This window comes from Coccinella septempunctata, chromosome 8 (genome assembly GCF_907165205.1).
Source record: "Coccinella septempunctata chromosome 8, icCocSept1.1, whole genome shotgun sequence".
NCBI classification, from domain to species: Eukaryota; Metazoa; Arthropoda; class Insecta; order Coleoptera; family Coccinellidae; genus Coccinella; species Coccinella septempunctata.
Window position 1 is genome coordinate 32561723 of NC_058196.1, and position 15239 is coordinate 32576961.

At 38.5% G+C, this 15239-nt stretch overlaps 2 protein-coding genes across 3 annotated transcripts; both read right to left on the bottom strand.

The window, feature by feature from the left end:
* Positions 1 to 5678: 5678 nt before the first annotated feature.
* LOC123318462 (cytochrome P450 6k1-like) lies at positions 5679 to 9244 on the bottom strand. 2 transcript variants are annotated; one of them, XM_044905085.1, is made up of 5 exons: positions 9185 to 9244; positions 7544 to 8187; positions 6924 to 7418; positions 6010 to 6261; positions 5679 to 5936 (listed from the first exon to the last, which is right to left on the bottom strand). In XM_044905085.1, exons 2-5 carry the CDS (start codon positions 8166 to 8168, stop codon positions 5764 to 5766), a joined length of 1545 nt encoding a protein of 514 aa, XP_044761020.1. In that variant the 5' UTR covers positions 8169 to 8187; positions 9185 to 9244; the 3' UTR covers positions 5679 to 5763. The 2 variants fall into 2 exon arrangements, with proteins under 2 accessions (XP_044761020.1, XP_044761019.1); XM_044905084.1 differs by lacking the exon at positions 9185 to 9244 and adding an exon at positions 8899 to 9054.
* A 917-nt stretch (positions 9245 to 10161) lies between these two features.
* On the bottom strand, positions 10162 to 14709 carry LOC123318461 (probable cytochrome P450 6a14). Its single transcript, XM_044905083.1, has 5 exons — positions 14559 to 14709; positions 13446 to 13984; positions 11979 to 12554; positions 11441 to 11692; positions 10162 to 10500 (listed from the first exon to the last, which is right to left on the bottom strand). Exons 2-5 carry the CDS (start codon positions 13975 to 13977, stop codon positions 10313 to 10315), a joined length of 1548 nt encoding a protein of 515 aa, XP_044761018.1. The 5' UTR covers positions 13978 to 13984; positions 14559 to 14709; the 3' UTR covers positions 10162 to 10312.
* Between the last annotated feature and the right edge of the window lie 530 nt (positions 14710 to 15239).

Genomic DNA, 15239 nt, shown 5'->3' on the forward strand with positions numbered 1-15239 from the left:
CAGGGTGCGTTTGCTCAAATAGGCGCCCATATCTTATTCTCCTCATTAACTCAACCATGACGACGATTAGGTATAGTGTTTTGACTAGAGAACAGCCTTTACGGCTGGCAGTCATGGGTGACAATTTAATGCTCGTCGGCACCAGGCCAGAACTGTCAACTACCGCATAGAATTGGAGAGCATTAACCATCCACTGCCTCTACAGACCGGAATTGTATTGAAAAGTGTGGCCCGCAATATCATAATAATAACACCGCTCACCAGGCCCACCGCAGACATTCCAACAACTCGCCAATGCTTGGACGGAGATTTGGCTAAATATTCCTTAGACTTTCACTGACAACCTCATTGGCACGCCTGATATCAAACCTGTCTGGCTTTCTGCTGACAATTCAGGCAGGTTTCGTATGTAATAACCCAATTTAATGTGTTTTTGGTTGTATGTATTTGTGTGTTTTCTACGCAATATTTCATTTTAGCACCAACAGCGAAACAATGACTTCCAGATAGAATCCGATAGGGAAAATTAGAAACGTGGAATTTACTTAATTTATTTGGGGATCCTGAAGCTTAATTTAAAGGTACATTTCCTTGAATGCTTATCTGCAGTAGACCACCGAAATATCCAACCCGAAATATCTAATTCCCTCTCTATCTAGGTCAAGCAGCTACAAAGGATCGTTTTCCACCCTTATTAAAACCTATTGGGGTCTGATACCCGATACGTTTTCCCCGAACAAAGAAAATTGGGGGATTGGAGTCTTATCCAAGCAAAGAAAACGACTGGAGTGGTGCACAAGAATCGTAGGTTCTCGCACTTTATATTCGCGTGGAGCTTTCACCTTGCACAACACTTTCATAGGACCTACCACGTCCCAACTGAATACGAGAGGAGGGTAGGATAACATCCCCATAGAAAACAACCCATTCTCAAATTTTCTGAAAACTGACGTGTTTTCGACAGAATTTTAGGATTTCACTTTTATTGTGTGTTGAGGATCACACTTTCAAAGTTGCCAACTCTTTATACAGAGTATTTGTCACGTACAAATATTTTAATAGTAGATTCTTGAGGTCAAAAGAAACACTTTTTACATAACCATTTTTTGGTGATCAATGTCCTTCGTATGCGACCGTGAAAAATTGGACTACAAGCTTTAAAAGAGGTAAATTTTCCATCGAAGATGATGACCGATCGGGAAGGCCAGTTCTGTGTCAGTTCCCGAAAATATCGATGCAGTTCATGACTTGATTTTATCAGCTTGTTGAATTGGGCTAAAACGGATATCTGAAGCACTAAATTTTTCATACGAACGCGTTCATCATATAGTTCAAGTCAATTTGGACATGAGAAAAATTTCTGTAAAATGGATCCCCAAATGTTTGAATATTGACCAAAATCGTGCAAGGGTAGAAGCATCGCGTTCGATCTGTGCTCGATTTGAAAACGATGTAGACTTCTTGAACCGAATTGTTACTATGGATGAGACTTGGATACATTCCTACGATCCAGAAACAAAGCAACAATCGATGGAATGGCGACACTCTGGTTCTCCAAGACCTAAGAAGTTTTGTGTCCAAAAATCTGCTGGAAAGGTTTTTGCTTCAGTTTTTTGGAATTGCTATGGAGTAATCATGATTGATTCTTTGGATAAGGGTAGAACAATAACCGGTGATTACCTACTATTCGACATTACTGACCACTCTACGAGAAAAAAATTAAAGAGAAAAGACGCGGAAAGCTATTCAAAGGTGTTTTGTTTTTGCAGGACAACGTCCCTGCACACAAATCTAATGTTGCCATGCAGAAACTTCGTGATTTAGGGTTTGATTTACTAGAACACCCCCCTTATTCACCTGATTTGGCTCCATCCGACTATCATCTCTTTCCTCAACTGAAGAAAAGTTTTAAAGGTCCTAAATTTTCTTCCAACGAGGAGGTTATATAAGCTGTGGAGGTCTGGTTTGCAGAGCAAGAAGAAACGATTTTTTTGAAAGGCCTAGAGACGTTGCAGGTTCGCTGTAATAAATGTATCCAATTAAGAGGAGAATATATTGAGTAATAAAATATTTTGACATTGAAATTTTATTTGGTTCTACAGTAGGCTGAGAATTTTTCAATATATCCTCGTACTCCTCATATGGGAATCAAAATGTAGGTGTATTATTGAGAGCATCTGAAACTTTTCACTGCCCTACATCGCAGATATTTCTGCAAATCAATCCACTTTACTGTCTCATCTGCGCTGAATTCAATGCATCACCCTCCCACCCCCCAGTTATTAGAAGATTGCTGTCGTTTTCCCTCCTCCGTTCAGCAGAAGATTTGGATCTTTCGATGTGGAAAATCCTTCGGGATCGAATTCAATTAAGCGATGAAAACGGGGATTATTAGGCCTTTCTTGAGGGAATTGGTCCAATTTGAAATCACAGGGTTCCGCTTCATCGTGCGTGATACAGAATCTGCATCCCTGAGAGATAATCGAATCCTACATGATCCCAGTATATGTACAAGGCGATTCCGGATCCAGCTGTGCGATACGAGAATGTTCTGGATGACGTGTAGATCCAGAGGAATCTACGTTTTCTTATTCGTGTGTTGAATGATCCTCATCAAGCATCATTTAGAGTGAAAATGTTCACGAGGGAATATTGAGAAATTCTTAGCCTAGTATTGAACCAAACAAAATTTCGATGTCAAAATATTTTATTACTCAACATATTCTCCTCTTAGTTGAATACATTTATTACAGCGAACCTGCAACGTCTCTAGACCTTTAAAAAAAAGTGTTTCTTCTTGCTCTGCAAACCTCCACAGCTTTTATGACCCCCTCGTTGGAAGAAAATTTACGACCTTTTAAACTTTTTTTCAGTTGAGGAATGAGATGATAGTCGGATGGAGTCAAATCTGGTGAATAAGGGGGGTGTTCTAGTAATTTAAACCCTAAATCACGAATTTTTTGCTTGACAACATGAGATTTGTGTGCAGGGACGATGTCCTGCAAAAACAAAACACCTTTGGATAGCTTTCCGCGTCTTTTCTCTTCAAATTTTTCCCGTAGAGTGGTCAGTTATGTCGAATAGTAATCTCCGGTTATTGTTCTACCCTTATCCAAAAAATCAATGATGATTACTCCATGGCAATCCCTAAAAACTGGAGCAAGAACTTTTCCAGTAGATTTTTGGGCACGAAACTTCTTAGGTCTTGGAGAACCAGAGTGTCGCCATTCCATAGATTGTTGCTTTGTTGCTGGATCGTAGAAATGTACCCAAGTCTCATCCATAGTAACAATTTGGTTTAAGAAGTGTACAGCGTTTTCAAATCGAGCACAGATCGAACGCGATGCTTCTACCCTTGCACGCTTTTGGTCAACATTCAAACATTTGGGGATCCATTTTGCAGCAATTTTTCTCATGTCCAAATTGACGTGAACTATATGATGAACGCGTTCGTATGAAATATTCAGTGCTTCAGATATCCGTTTTAGCCCAATTCGACGGTCTGATAAAATCATGTCATGCACTGCATCGATATTTTCGGGGACTGACACAGAACCTGGCCTTCCCGATCGGTTATCATCTTCAATGGAAAATTTACCTCTTTTGTAGCTTGCAGTCCAATTTTTCACGTTCACGTACGAAGGACATTGATCACCAAGGGTATTAAGCATATCTTCGTAAATCTGCTTACCTCTTAACCCTTTTATATACAGGTACTTGATGATGGCTCGATACTCAAATTTTTCTATTTTCACAATTTCGGTGGACATCTTCATTCTTTTAATTTATTGCGTAACTCTGGTTTACTTTGTTCACCTCAAACTTCACACTGACACTTCTAATGAGTTATTGTCCGTTGCTATGGTAACGCAATATTTTTTTTATGCGTGGAACATCGAATCGTAAGCGAAAGGGGTCTGGCAGAATTGCCTCTGGGAAAAAAGTTCTTGTTGCATAAAAACTACAAATCAACATTTCGCAGTTGGCAGTAACGAACGACGAAACTTTGAAGCTTATTTCACCGCCGAGCCTAGCGTGTGTAGCAACCCCAACAAAGGACACGTGTCCTAAATCTGGATATAACTAATTACAGAGGATAATCCTTTTTGAAAGGTTGTTGAGCAAACAGGTTATTCCAACGGAGTACTCTCACACTAGTATAATTGTTTTTTTTTAGTCGCGACGGTTGTGTGCAGTATTTCGACAAATTTCATGCTATTAATAGGTAAACAGGGTGAGTTTTTGAGTCGTACAAATATTTCAACAGTAGATTAATGAGGTTAAACGACACATTTTTTTCCTATACCAGATGAGCACTCAGAGGGTCACCAATTTCGTTAACGTACAAACCGCGATCTTGAAAACACTGATGGTCGATCTGTAGGATATGTTTGATGAGGTTCAAATCGATGGGTATGTAGACTGGGATGTGGTAAAAGTAGGTACCACCATGCATGTGATTTCTATCCTTGAAATATCTGTACATGTTGAGATCTCTGTCAGCGTAGGAGTTCTGCTGTAGTATGCCCATCTGGGAATGTTCCAAGAACAGTTATAAGCTCGGTGTTGGTACCTTTCTGTTCTTCCAGTGGGAGAATTTGTGCTTCAGCCATATTAGAGCGAAGATAATGATCACTGTCACTAAGGTAAATATGGTAGAGTCGACCATTGTTCAACTGAAACGAATAAAATTATCCATGATAGATGCTTAAACTGATCGTGATCTATTAATGATTAATGAGCCATTATTCACTAATTGTAAATCAAACATTCATTGATCCCTCGTGATTTACGAGCCATTATTTACCTGTATGTACAGATTATCATCACCAGATAAACCAGTAACAGAGATAACATCTTATATCCAGGAGATATAGGAAGCTCTGACCCCCAGCCCTGTGTTTCTCTAATTTTTATTTTCCAACACGAGAACTAAGCAGACTTTGAAAGTTTTCATTGTACTCTGCTGGCCCACTTAACTTTCGTGCACTTCCTCAAATCTCCCCCGATACAATGACCTTCGGCAAGGGGATAAATTGAACCCTGCTCGATTCTCAGGAGTTATTGGCGTTCGACTCGGAAAATTAACGTCGTTTCTCCATCCTCAAGTCTCAAGTTCATGGCGAATTGCTATTTAATCGCCACTGATGATGGGGCAGTGCACTTCATTATATCCTCTACTACAGATTGAACGAGGGCATTGACGTGGAAAGCCCGTCTGAGTGCGTACCGTTGACGGAAACAACGTTATTTCATTAATTGGATTGTTTGGGGTGTTTTCTTACCTTTTATCCTCGAGAAATATAACTTATTAGGAGGAAAATCGGCCCTGTCACCTGGTTTTTGAGGTTATTGACTTTCAAGCAAAGCTCCCCTAATTTCTCCAACAAGTTTAGGGTTAAATTAACTCTATAGGTGAGCGTGAAGTCAGATTTCTCTGTGGCGATAGATCGCCACGACTAGCAACAAGGAACTATGCGACTGTCTTACTCTCTCGTCGAGCCAATAGAGAAGACATAGTCGTCTATTGTTGCATACTATCGATGGCAATATAAATTTTTCTTCTTCTTATTCATTGCCTTTGAAAAGAGATATTTTTCGACGACTTCAACAAAAAAACATTTTGGAAAACATTTCGGGGAATATCTTGGTATCGAACTATAAAAATAAGAACAGCATTCCTATAAAAACACTTTACTTAAACCTAATCGACCAAACACCATACATATGGGCATATATTTCAGGCAATGTCACTAAAGAGATTCATTTCCCTATTTTCTTCATGTTTAGCCATATCCCCCCTTTGGGGCAAAGTGTGAGGGGATGTCCTGTGTCGAATTCCATAGGGTACTTTGTCCTTTCGTTGAGGGAAATTTCATAATGGCGGATAACGGTTATAACTGCTGTCTTGACTTGAACCATCCCAAAACGTAGACCTGGAAGAAAAATCAATACTGATACCGTTTGTTGTACCACATAACAATATCGTCAAGAGGATATTTTCATTACCTATGCAATTCTTTGGACCATATCCGAAGGGTAAGAACGTGGCAGGGTTCCTCCATTTCGAGTTCTCAGCAGAGAATCTGTCCGGATCGAAAGTATCAGGATTAGGATAATGTTCCTCGTCTCTTTGGATACCTAAGACTGGTATCACCACTTTTTGTCCCTTCTTCAACAGCAAGTCTGTTCCAGGCACCTGATAGTCCTTTGTACATACCCTGTTCAAGACATGAACTGGAGGGTAAAACCTCATACTTTCTAGAAGAAAACGAAACATATATTCTTCCTGGGCATTGGTAATTACTCCCAATCAAAACCCTTCCTCAAACTTGTACTTAACCCAAGCATAGTCCAAACCTAACCTAACCTAATCTGGCATAAACCTAACCTAACCTAATCTGGCATAAACCTAACCTAATCTGGCATTAACCTAACCTAATCTGACATAAACCTAACCTAACCTAATCTGGCATAAACCTAACCTAACCTAATCTGGCATAAACCTAACCTAACCTTATCTGGCATTAACCTACCCTAACCTGGCATAAACCTAACCTAACCTAATCGGGCATAAACCTAACCTAACCTAATCTGCCATAAACCTAACCTAACCTAATCTGCCATGAACCTAACCTAACCTAATCTGGCATAAACCTAACCTAACCTTATCTGGCATTCCTACCCTAATCTGGCATAAACCTAACCTAACCTAATCGGGCATAAACCTAACCTAACCTAACCTAACCTAATCTGGCATAAACCTAACCTATCCTAATCTGCCATAAACCTAACCTAACCTTATCTGGCATAAACCTAACCTTACCTAACCTAAACAGATCAAAACTGAGTGAGAGTTAACCTATACATCTCGTACATTCAATATGGACTTGTCCCAAGTTTGCATTTTCAAATCAACTCACCATTGATGACACTGTCCACGTAATGCATCTCCGAAACGGCTTCGTAGGACAACTGACCACCATGCCTAGCCAAACAATCCTCCACCTCTTTCCTACACTTCTCCTGCATTTCCTTGAACACAGCCAAGAAGTAGAGAGTGTAGCTTATGGTGTTGGACGGCGTCTCGTAGCCGGCTATGAAAAAGACGTACGCCTGACCCACCAGATCTTCCAGGGAAACCTTCTCTCCGCTCTCGCGTTTCTCTATGTCACCCACGTCTTCCGTATCTACCAGTATTCCGCTGTTCTTCAGCTGTATCAACAGATGCATGAAATCCTTACGTATCACGTTGTTCCTCTCTCTGTACTCCATGGTTTCCTGCGTTAAACGCTTGAAGAATTCGATGGTGCTGGGTCTGCTCACGCTGACGTGGAGTTTTTTCATTAGGCCGGGGGCTACGTCCGCCAAAAAAATCTTGAAATTCTCGAAGGTTGTCCTCTCGAAGAAGGAAGAACCTGGAAAGGTTCACTAATAAAGAGAAAGAAGAGCAGGTGTGGGAAATTAGCTGTAAGTGGAAGATGGAGAAGAATTGTTGATGCCAGGGACTTCTTGAAGGATCTAACCTATAGTTTTTACTCACCATTCAAGCGAAATTCGTTGTTTGGTTCTTTGAGACAGTTGCACTCGACGCCAAAGGCGCAACTTCCAATGACGTTGATGGTGAACCTCCCTATCAGTTCCTTTATGTCCAGATGCTTGCCTTCAAACTCCTCCAGAGCCTCTTCCAAATCCCCAGTGCACTTGAACAGCGTTTCGTACATCATCTTCAGTTTTGCCGTGCTGAAGGCTGGTGTGAACTTGGACCTCAAAGGCCTCCATTTCTGTTCCTCCAGCGTGAACAGGTTGGCGCTCAATGGATCGTCCCGTTGGTTCACGTAAAAACCACGATCGACGAAGTGATCGAAGTCGTTTTGTAGTATGGCCTTGACGATGGTTATGTCCACCGGCATGTAGACGGGGGAGGTGAAGGTGTACAGTCCCCCGTGTGGTACCCCATGGGACTTGAAGAAACGGTAGAACTCGTGTAGAGCTTCGCCGAAACTTTTTTCTTGCAGTATGGACTCCCGGTAGTTGCCCCATCCGAATTGTACCGGTGGTGTTAGCACATCTCTGTCCTTCCAGAAGGAGTATTTCCGTTTTAACCAGACGTGGACGAGGTAAATGGAGGTGAGAAGCAGTGACAGGGCTGTCACTAACGCCAGCATGATGTTTGACCACTTGAAGCTGCAATATTTGGAAGTTTTTGGGTGTTAATCTCGGGTGGAGCTCTTTTGTTATGAGATTTTAACGTCTCTGATAGGATTTTTCGAAATTTTAATTAATGCAGTATAGTATAGGATACTTCTTTCTGTATAAATGAAGAACTTTGTTTTCTGGTCCTATTTCCTTAGCCAGTCATTAGTGAAACTTCAATCTTGTGAGTTTCAGTCAACTTTTGTACGATTTTCAACGAATATTGTGTCTCACAAAACTACAAACTGATACTGCTCTCCTTACTCATTTTTATTCAACACATCGTTTGACTAAAATGATGAATAAGTTCCCCTTGACATTAAATTTATAAACTGCCTGAATTATTTCATTTAGTCCACAAAATTCCTTCATTTTCGAATCAGTTGGCGTTTATTGAATATCTCTTTAACGACAAGGTATCTATAAGAATTGGATATTTGGTACGTTGGTGTATCTTGATATACTCTTCGAAAATAATCATAGAAATAGAGCAATGTGAAATATTGAGCGATCTGTCCGAGCATATTCAAAAAAAGTCTTCTTGATTTACTATATTTCATTGACCTGACCATTTCATCTCATTATTTTGAATTCTAGCAATGAAATAATTGCATGCAGTATTATATGTTTGATGAAATAGTGAAATTTCAAAAAAGTTTCAAATACTGCTAACAAAACTAATTTTAAATCGATTGATCTCACCTATTGAAATCCAAAAATTTGCACACTGCTGCATTAAGTACTTTCAATCACACTCACATAGGTATAATTCAAAAATTGAACATAAATCACCGAATGTATAAGTTACATCAATAAATAACCTCTAAATCGTTTGATAAGAATTCCTATCGACATAAATTGCGAATAGTTCAAACGATCAACCTTATTAAGTAATAAGACACGATCAGAAGTAAAAAGGTCCTGATAACGACCAAAAAAATCTGTTTCGACAGTATGTAATAAATTCACAAATCAGGAGACTACTCACCTATCAGACACACTGCTGGTACATCATTTGAGATCACCAAAACTTTACCTATACCTAGTTTTTATTGAGATGTCAAACAGAAGGACGGTTTGAAAACGGTCTGCAGACAACTTGTTTGAATTGCAATTATGTATATACGATATTCCAGTCAAGATTTTCAAATTCGTAAACCTTGAGAGACTCTCATTTGGTGGGAGCATAATTATTATATGGTTGATATCAATGAGAATCGAAAATATTGTGAAAGCGATGCAAGGAATACATTCAAACATAAGTTTGCGTGTTTTCTTCGTGAGAAATATATTGTTCTCCATTTTTTCCATATCGAAACATATGATTAGGGGGGATATGATTAAAAATAGGCCATAGTGAAATAGTTTAATATGTCTTGTACAAGGTTTCAGTTAATTGCAAGGTTTTGAAGTGGTCGGGGAACGAAATTATGAAGATCTTAACTTTCCTCATGTAAAAAACGGGAGTTATCTCAAATATAAACTACATGCTATAATTTTTCACAGCTTATATAATATATTAAACACCGAAATTCGAATTGACACTTATTCATTTTTTAACTACAATCAATGAATAACACACAGAGAATATCTAAACAATAAAGTAGATACCAAAATTTTATGCAACAGTAAGATAATTCTACGAATGTGATACAGAGGTAGTAAAATTAACTCGAAAAAATAGGGTTTTCATTTGAAAATTTCAACTACACCCCATTTTTTGTACAGGGTGCATGACAAACTCATCAATAATAGAGAAAAAGTTGTGTTATTTGATGTAAAAATTGATATGCTCGAACTGTATGTTTTAAAATAGTACTGGAAGGTGCGCATGTTACTCTGAATTCAGGATAGAAGGCAGTAGACCCTGTATATTAAGCCATTTGTCTTTTAAATTAGTGGTGCAGTGCAGTAGTTAAGTAGCAAGTCATTAAACTACTAATATCATTGAAACAAAAACAAAAATCTTTCAAAATAAATGAAATTTTGGCAGAAGGTTATATTTCAATGTTACATGAATTGTATAAAATAATTTAACATTCTCTCATACACATATAAATACTTAAAAAATGTAATAAATACTATATTCTTCAAGGTACATCGTTTCTCTCTGTTACTATCGATTCATCTCTGAGTAGTCATCGATCTTCTTGTATTTCAACCATAACTTCCCCTTTGCAGACAAAGTGAAGCTTTCTGGGTCAAATTCAAGAGGCACTGTAGTACTCTCGCTCAAAGAGAATTCGAAATGCCTCAACAGAGAGATAAGTCCAACTTTCGTCTGTAATTTTCCAAAACGCAAACCTGCAAAACAAATTATTGGTCAGACCAGAGAAGAACCAGAAACACTGTCATATAAATAAGATGATGTATTGATATTTAGCTAGCTTAGACCAGTTCCACGCATAAAGAAATATTGCGTTACCATAGCAACGAACAATAACTCATTAGAAGTGTCAGTGTGAAGTTTGAGGTCAAAAAAGTGAACCAGAGTTACGCAATAAATTGAGAGAAAGAAGATGTCCACCGAAATTGTGAAAACCGAAAAATTGGAGTATCGAGCCATCATCAAGTACTTGTATTTAAAAGGGTTAAGAGGTAAGCAGATTTACGAAGATATGCTCAATACCCTTGGTTATCTATGTCCTTCGTATGCGACCGTGAAAAATTGGACTGCAAGCTTCAAAAGAGGTCAATTTTTCATTGAAGATGATGACCGATCACGAAGGCCAGTTTCTGTGTCAGTTCCCGAAAATATCGATGCAGTTCATGACATGATTTTATCAGACCGTCGAATTGGGCTCAAACGGATATCTGAAGCACTGAATATTTCAAATGAACACGTTTATGATATAGTTCACGTCAATTTGGACATGAGGAAAATTGCTGCAAAATGGGTCCCCAAATGTTTGAATGTTGACCAAAAGCATGCAAGGGTAGAAGCATCGCGTTCGATCTGTACTCGATTTGAAAACGATGTAGACTTCTTAAACCGAATTGTTACTATGGATGAGACTTGGGTACATTTCTACGATCCAGAAACCAAGCAACAATCGATGGAATGGCGACACTCTGGTTCTCAAAGACCTAAGAAGTTTCGTGTCTAAAAATCTGCTGGAAAAGTTCTTGCTTCGGTTTTTTGGGATTGCCATGGAGTAATCATTTGTTTGTTTCTATAGTAGGCTAAAAATTTTTCAATATATCCTCGTAAGTATGTCGCTCGAAAAACGAGAAGTATCCTCACCTATGCATACCCTTGGACCAATTCCAAAAGGCAAGAATGTACAATCCAACTTCGCACCCCTTCTGTCTGCACCAAATCTGTCTGGATCGAACTTTTCAGGGTCCAGATAGTACTCAGGATCATGATGTATACCGTATGTTGGTATCAAGACCCTGGTACCCTTTTCTAAAACTACATCAGTGCCTGGTAACTGATAAGTCTCGGTACAAATACGATAAAGACTGGATAGTGGTGGATACTTCCGGAGAGTCTCTGAAAAATAAGTTGAGTGATCAGAATTAGGTCAATGTGCACAAAACGAGTTAGGTGTCCAGCTTTTTTGATTCGGAATCTAGTTATCAAAGTTTGTCTTCTCATAATAAGGAATGAATTGTAAATATAGTGAAAATATCAAACTGTAGACCGGTTTTAGGATCGTTGTCCCTCGTCGGTACAGTGTAGCGTTGAATATTCCAAACGGAGGATTGAGTCTGCGAATTTTCCGCATTGTATTTTAGCTTTGTGTGAATATACTTTTTCTTCTCTGTATAAAACTCACCACATAACACCTGTTCCAAATATTTCATCTCTTCGACAGCGTCGTAAGTCAAGACGCCTCCATACTTATCCAGGACACGAAAAATCTCCTCTCTAGCCCTCTCTTGAACGTGCAAATTGCAGGAAAGCTCGTAAAGACAAAACGACATAGTGTTCGATGAACTTTCGTACCCAGCCTCGAAAAAAATGAAAGCTTGCGCTGCCACCTCATCTATGGTTATCGACATATTCTCTGTCGAGTTTTTATCTTCTGCATCCGTCAATCTTGACCCTCCGTTCTTCAGGTGGATCAGGAGCTGCATGAAATCTCTCCTAAACACCTTGTTTTTCTCTCTGAAGTCCACCGTGTTCTTTATGATGTTCAAGAAGAAATCGCTGGCTTCTGGACTTAGGATCTTGACGTTCAACGATTGCATCACTTCGGGGAACGCGTAGAGTACGCTGTGTTTGAGGGCCGCCAAGAAATCAGTGCGAAAAACGGTTTGGGCCATTTCTCTGAATTGGCATTTCGGATTTTCCAAACTGTTGCATTTTATGCCGAAGGCTACGCTTCCTATGACGTCAGTTGTAAATCTAGCTGAAAAATTGATTTTCTATGATACGTTTCGCATAAACCACGTAATATGGCGTTACTTTATGACCCATAGAAACGCTTATCAGTAATTAACTTTTACGTACAAAACAAAGAGACATTGCTTTATACAAATTCTCTTCCATAAGGCTATGGTGTTTAGGTTTTTGTGTACCAAAAGGAATACAACATCCTCAATATGTTTGACATCATCTTTATCGAATCACTAATACACCATGTGATATTAAAAACAAAACACTCAGTATTAATGACTTCATTTCAACAATTTTACCACGTGTGTTAGTTGAGTAATAGATCAAAACTTGGAAAATTCATCCCTGCTTAATAGCTTATCTGCACACGTCCGAATGCATTGATTGCGATTAACTCCTATCTCTAATTTCATTTCTAAATAATTTTAGACCATTATCTGAACTGACACAACGGGAATTCCACTCATATAATCACGATTTTGAAATTTTCTAACCCAAATACTAATGATGTACGCATTTTTATTGATAATAATAGTTGTTATGAATGCAATTTCTTTGAATCAACTTCTACCGATTCAAGTTCATCTGCATTCTTTGTGAATTTTATCGGGAAAGCAGTTCGAATTGTTAGTTTCACTTTCAGCAGCTATTCGAATACCGAAACACAAATGAAAACAATCTCATCCTTCAAAATTACAGGTGAGATTTGGCTTTGTAGGTTCGGCATTTTTCATGCATCAAGTATACAGGATGAGCATCTTTTAAACCGAGTCGACTCGGAAAAAAATGGTAAAGGAAAAAGTGTTTCCTTTGACATCAAGAAGATACTGTTGAAATGTTTGTACGAGTCAAACACTCACCCTGTATAATGAATATTTCGCTCCCTTGTGATGAATTCACTCACCCATCAAGTTTTTGACGTCAACCTCTGGTTGAATATTGCCGATCATAGCCTTCTGAAGATCTGAGGTGCAATCTTGGATAGTTTGGAACATCATCCTCATTTTTCCACTGGTGAAAGTAGGTGTTAACTTTTTTCTCAACGTTCTCCATTTCTCACCTCCCAAACTGAACAGATGAGCACTTAGAGGGTCACCCTTTTCGTTAACGTACAAACCGCGATCTTGAAAACACTGATGGTCGATCTGCAGGATATGTTTGATGAGGTTCAAATCGATGGGTATGTAGACTGGGATGTGGTAAAAGTAGGTACCACCATGCATGTGATTTCTATCCTTGAAATATCTGTACATGTTGAGATCTCTGTCAGCGTAGGAGTTCTGCTGGAGTATGCCCATCTTGGAATGTTCCAAGAACAGGCGTAAGCTCGGTGTTGGTACCTTTCTGTTCTTCCAGTAGGAGAATTTGTGCTTCATCCATATCAGAGCGAGGGAAACGATCACTGTCACTAAGGTAAATATCGTATAGTCGAGCATTGTTCACCTGAAAAGATTAAAATTATCCATGATAGATGCTTAAACTGATCGTAATCTATTAATGATTAATGAGCCATTATTCACTAATTGTCAATCAAACAGTCATTGATCACTTGTGATTTACGAGCCAATATTTACTGGCCTATTAAATAAACTTCATGGTCACATCCCTGGACTGTTTGATAAACATGTATAACGTATTCTGCGCAAAATCCAAATTTGAAAACCAGAAGGGAGTAGATCCACCCTTGATCTGGATTTTCATGTTCAGTAGCTGTGAGATGAAAGTTGGATCTACCTTCAGTGGATCAGAAAATGAGTGCATTCAATGTACAGACTGAAATGCTGGTAAATTCAAGGAAACTCGAAAACTGTTTGATTGATTTTTAGTAAAATCTACAGGCTTTGTTACGAAAATCTTTTTGAAGAAGTCGAATAACCCAAAAACCATTCTTCTGAATCTGAAACGGATTTCGTTTGAGTATTTTCCGAAAAGTTTCAATCGAATTTTTTTATGAAAATCCCTACATTCTAGAAGAAATTCTGTCAGAAATGGGAATTTCCCTGAATGCTTCACTCACCTCATCTGTAACTAGATTTGGAAGATTCAGGCACTATCAACAAATACGATCCTTCAATGATTTAAATAGTAGTGATGAATTTTAAAAGATAAGGAGTGTTGTACATATAAATAAACGAAGCATAAACATCTAATTTCCCAGTATTCCGTACTCCGATTATCCCCATGACTTGAGAATACAAAATATCTCTTTTCTCTGCGATATTTCCAAAATACCGATTTTTTTTTAAATCCCTTATCTCCGCCTGTGGGAATTCGATTTGCTACTAAGAAATCTATAAATAACTTCGCAGTCCTGCAGAATTATTCCATTATTTAACGAATTTTGGCAGAAAATAACTGATAGGTTAGACTTCTCCCCCTAGAATATCACATTTGATCCTCTAAAGGAAACTGTGCTGATTGAAAAAGTATTCAGAATTCATGATTATACATGTGAGTTTTTGACTCGTACAGATATGTCAACAGATCGAAAGAAACACTTTTTCCTATTCTGCCATTTTAAGTTTTCATAATGAACTTTGCCACATATGGAAAAACAAAATTATCTTCAGAAAAACCAGCTAAATCTGTGACACTACACTGTAGTGTCAAATTCGATTTTGTATGTCAGAGGTTTGGATTAATATAGAGGTTTTCGAACAAGCAGAAACTTTTGAAAGTACAATTGACAGCCTATGGG

Excerpts from the sequence above, each read along its gene's own strand:
- LOC123318461 (XM_044905083.1), bottom strand. The coding sequence starts at position 13,977 with ATGCTCGACTATACGATATTTACCTTAGTGACAGTGATCGTTTCCCTC. Across the intron at positions 12,555-13,445 it reads TGACGTCAAAAACTTGATGG|CTAGATTTACAACTGACGTC; the intron begins GTGAGTGAATTC and ends TCAATTTTTCAG. Across the intron at positions 10,501-11,440 it reads TGGTCCAAGGGTATGCATAG|GTTTGCGTTTTGGAAAATTA; the intron begins GTGAGGATACTT and ends TTTGTTTTGCAG.
- LOC123318462 (XM_044905085.1), bottom strand. The coding sequence starts at position 8,168 with ATGCTGGCGTTAGTGACAGCCCTGTCACTGCTTCTCACCTCCATTTAC. Across the intron at positions 7,419-7,543 it reads CAACGAATTTCGCTTGAATG|GTTCTTCCTTCTTCGAGAGG; the intron begins GTGAGTAAAAAC and ends GAACCTTTCCAG. Across the intron at positions 6,262-6,923 it reads CGTGGACAGTGTCATCAATG|AAAGTATGAGGTTTTACCCT; the intron begins GTGAGTTGATTT and ends GTTTTCTTCTAG.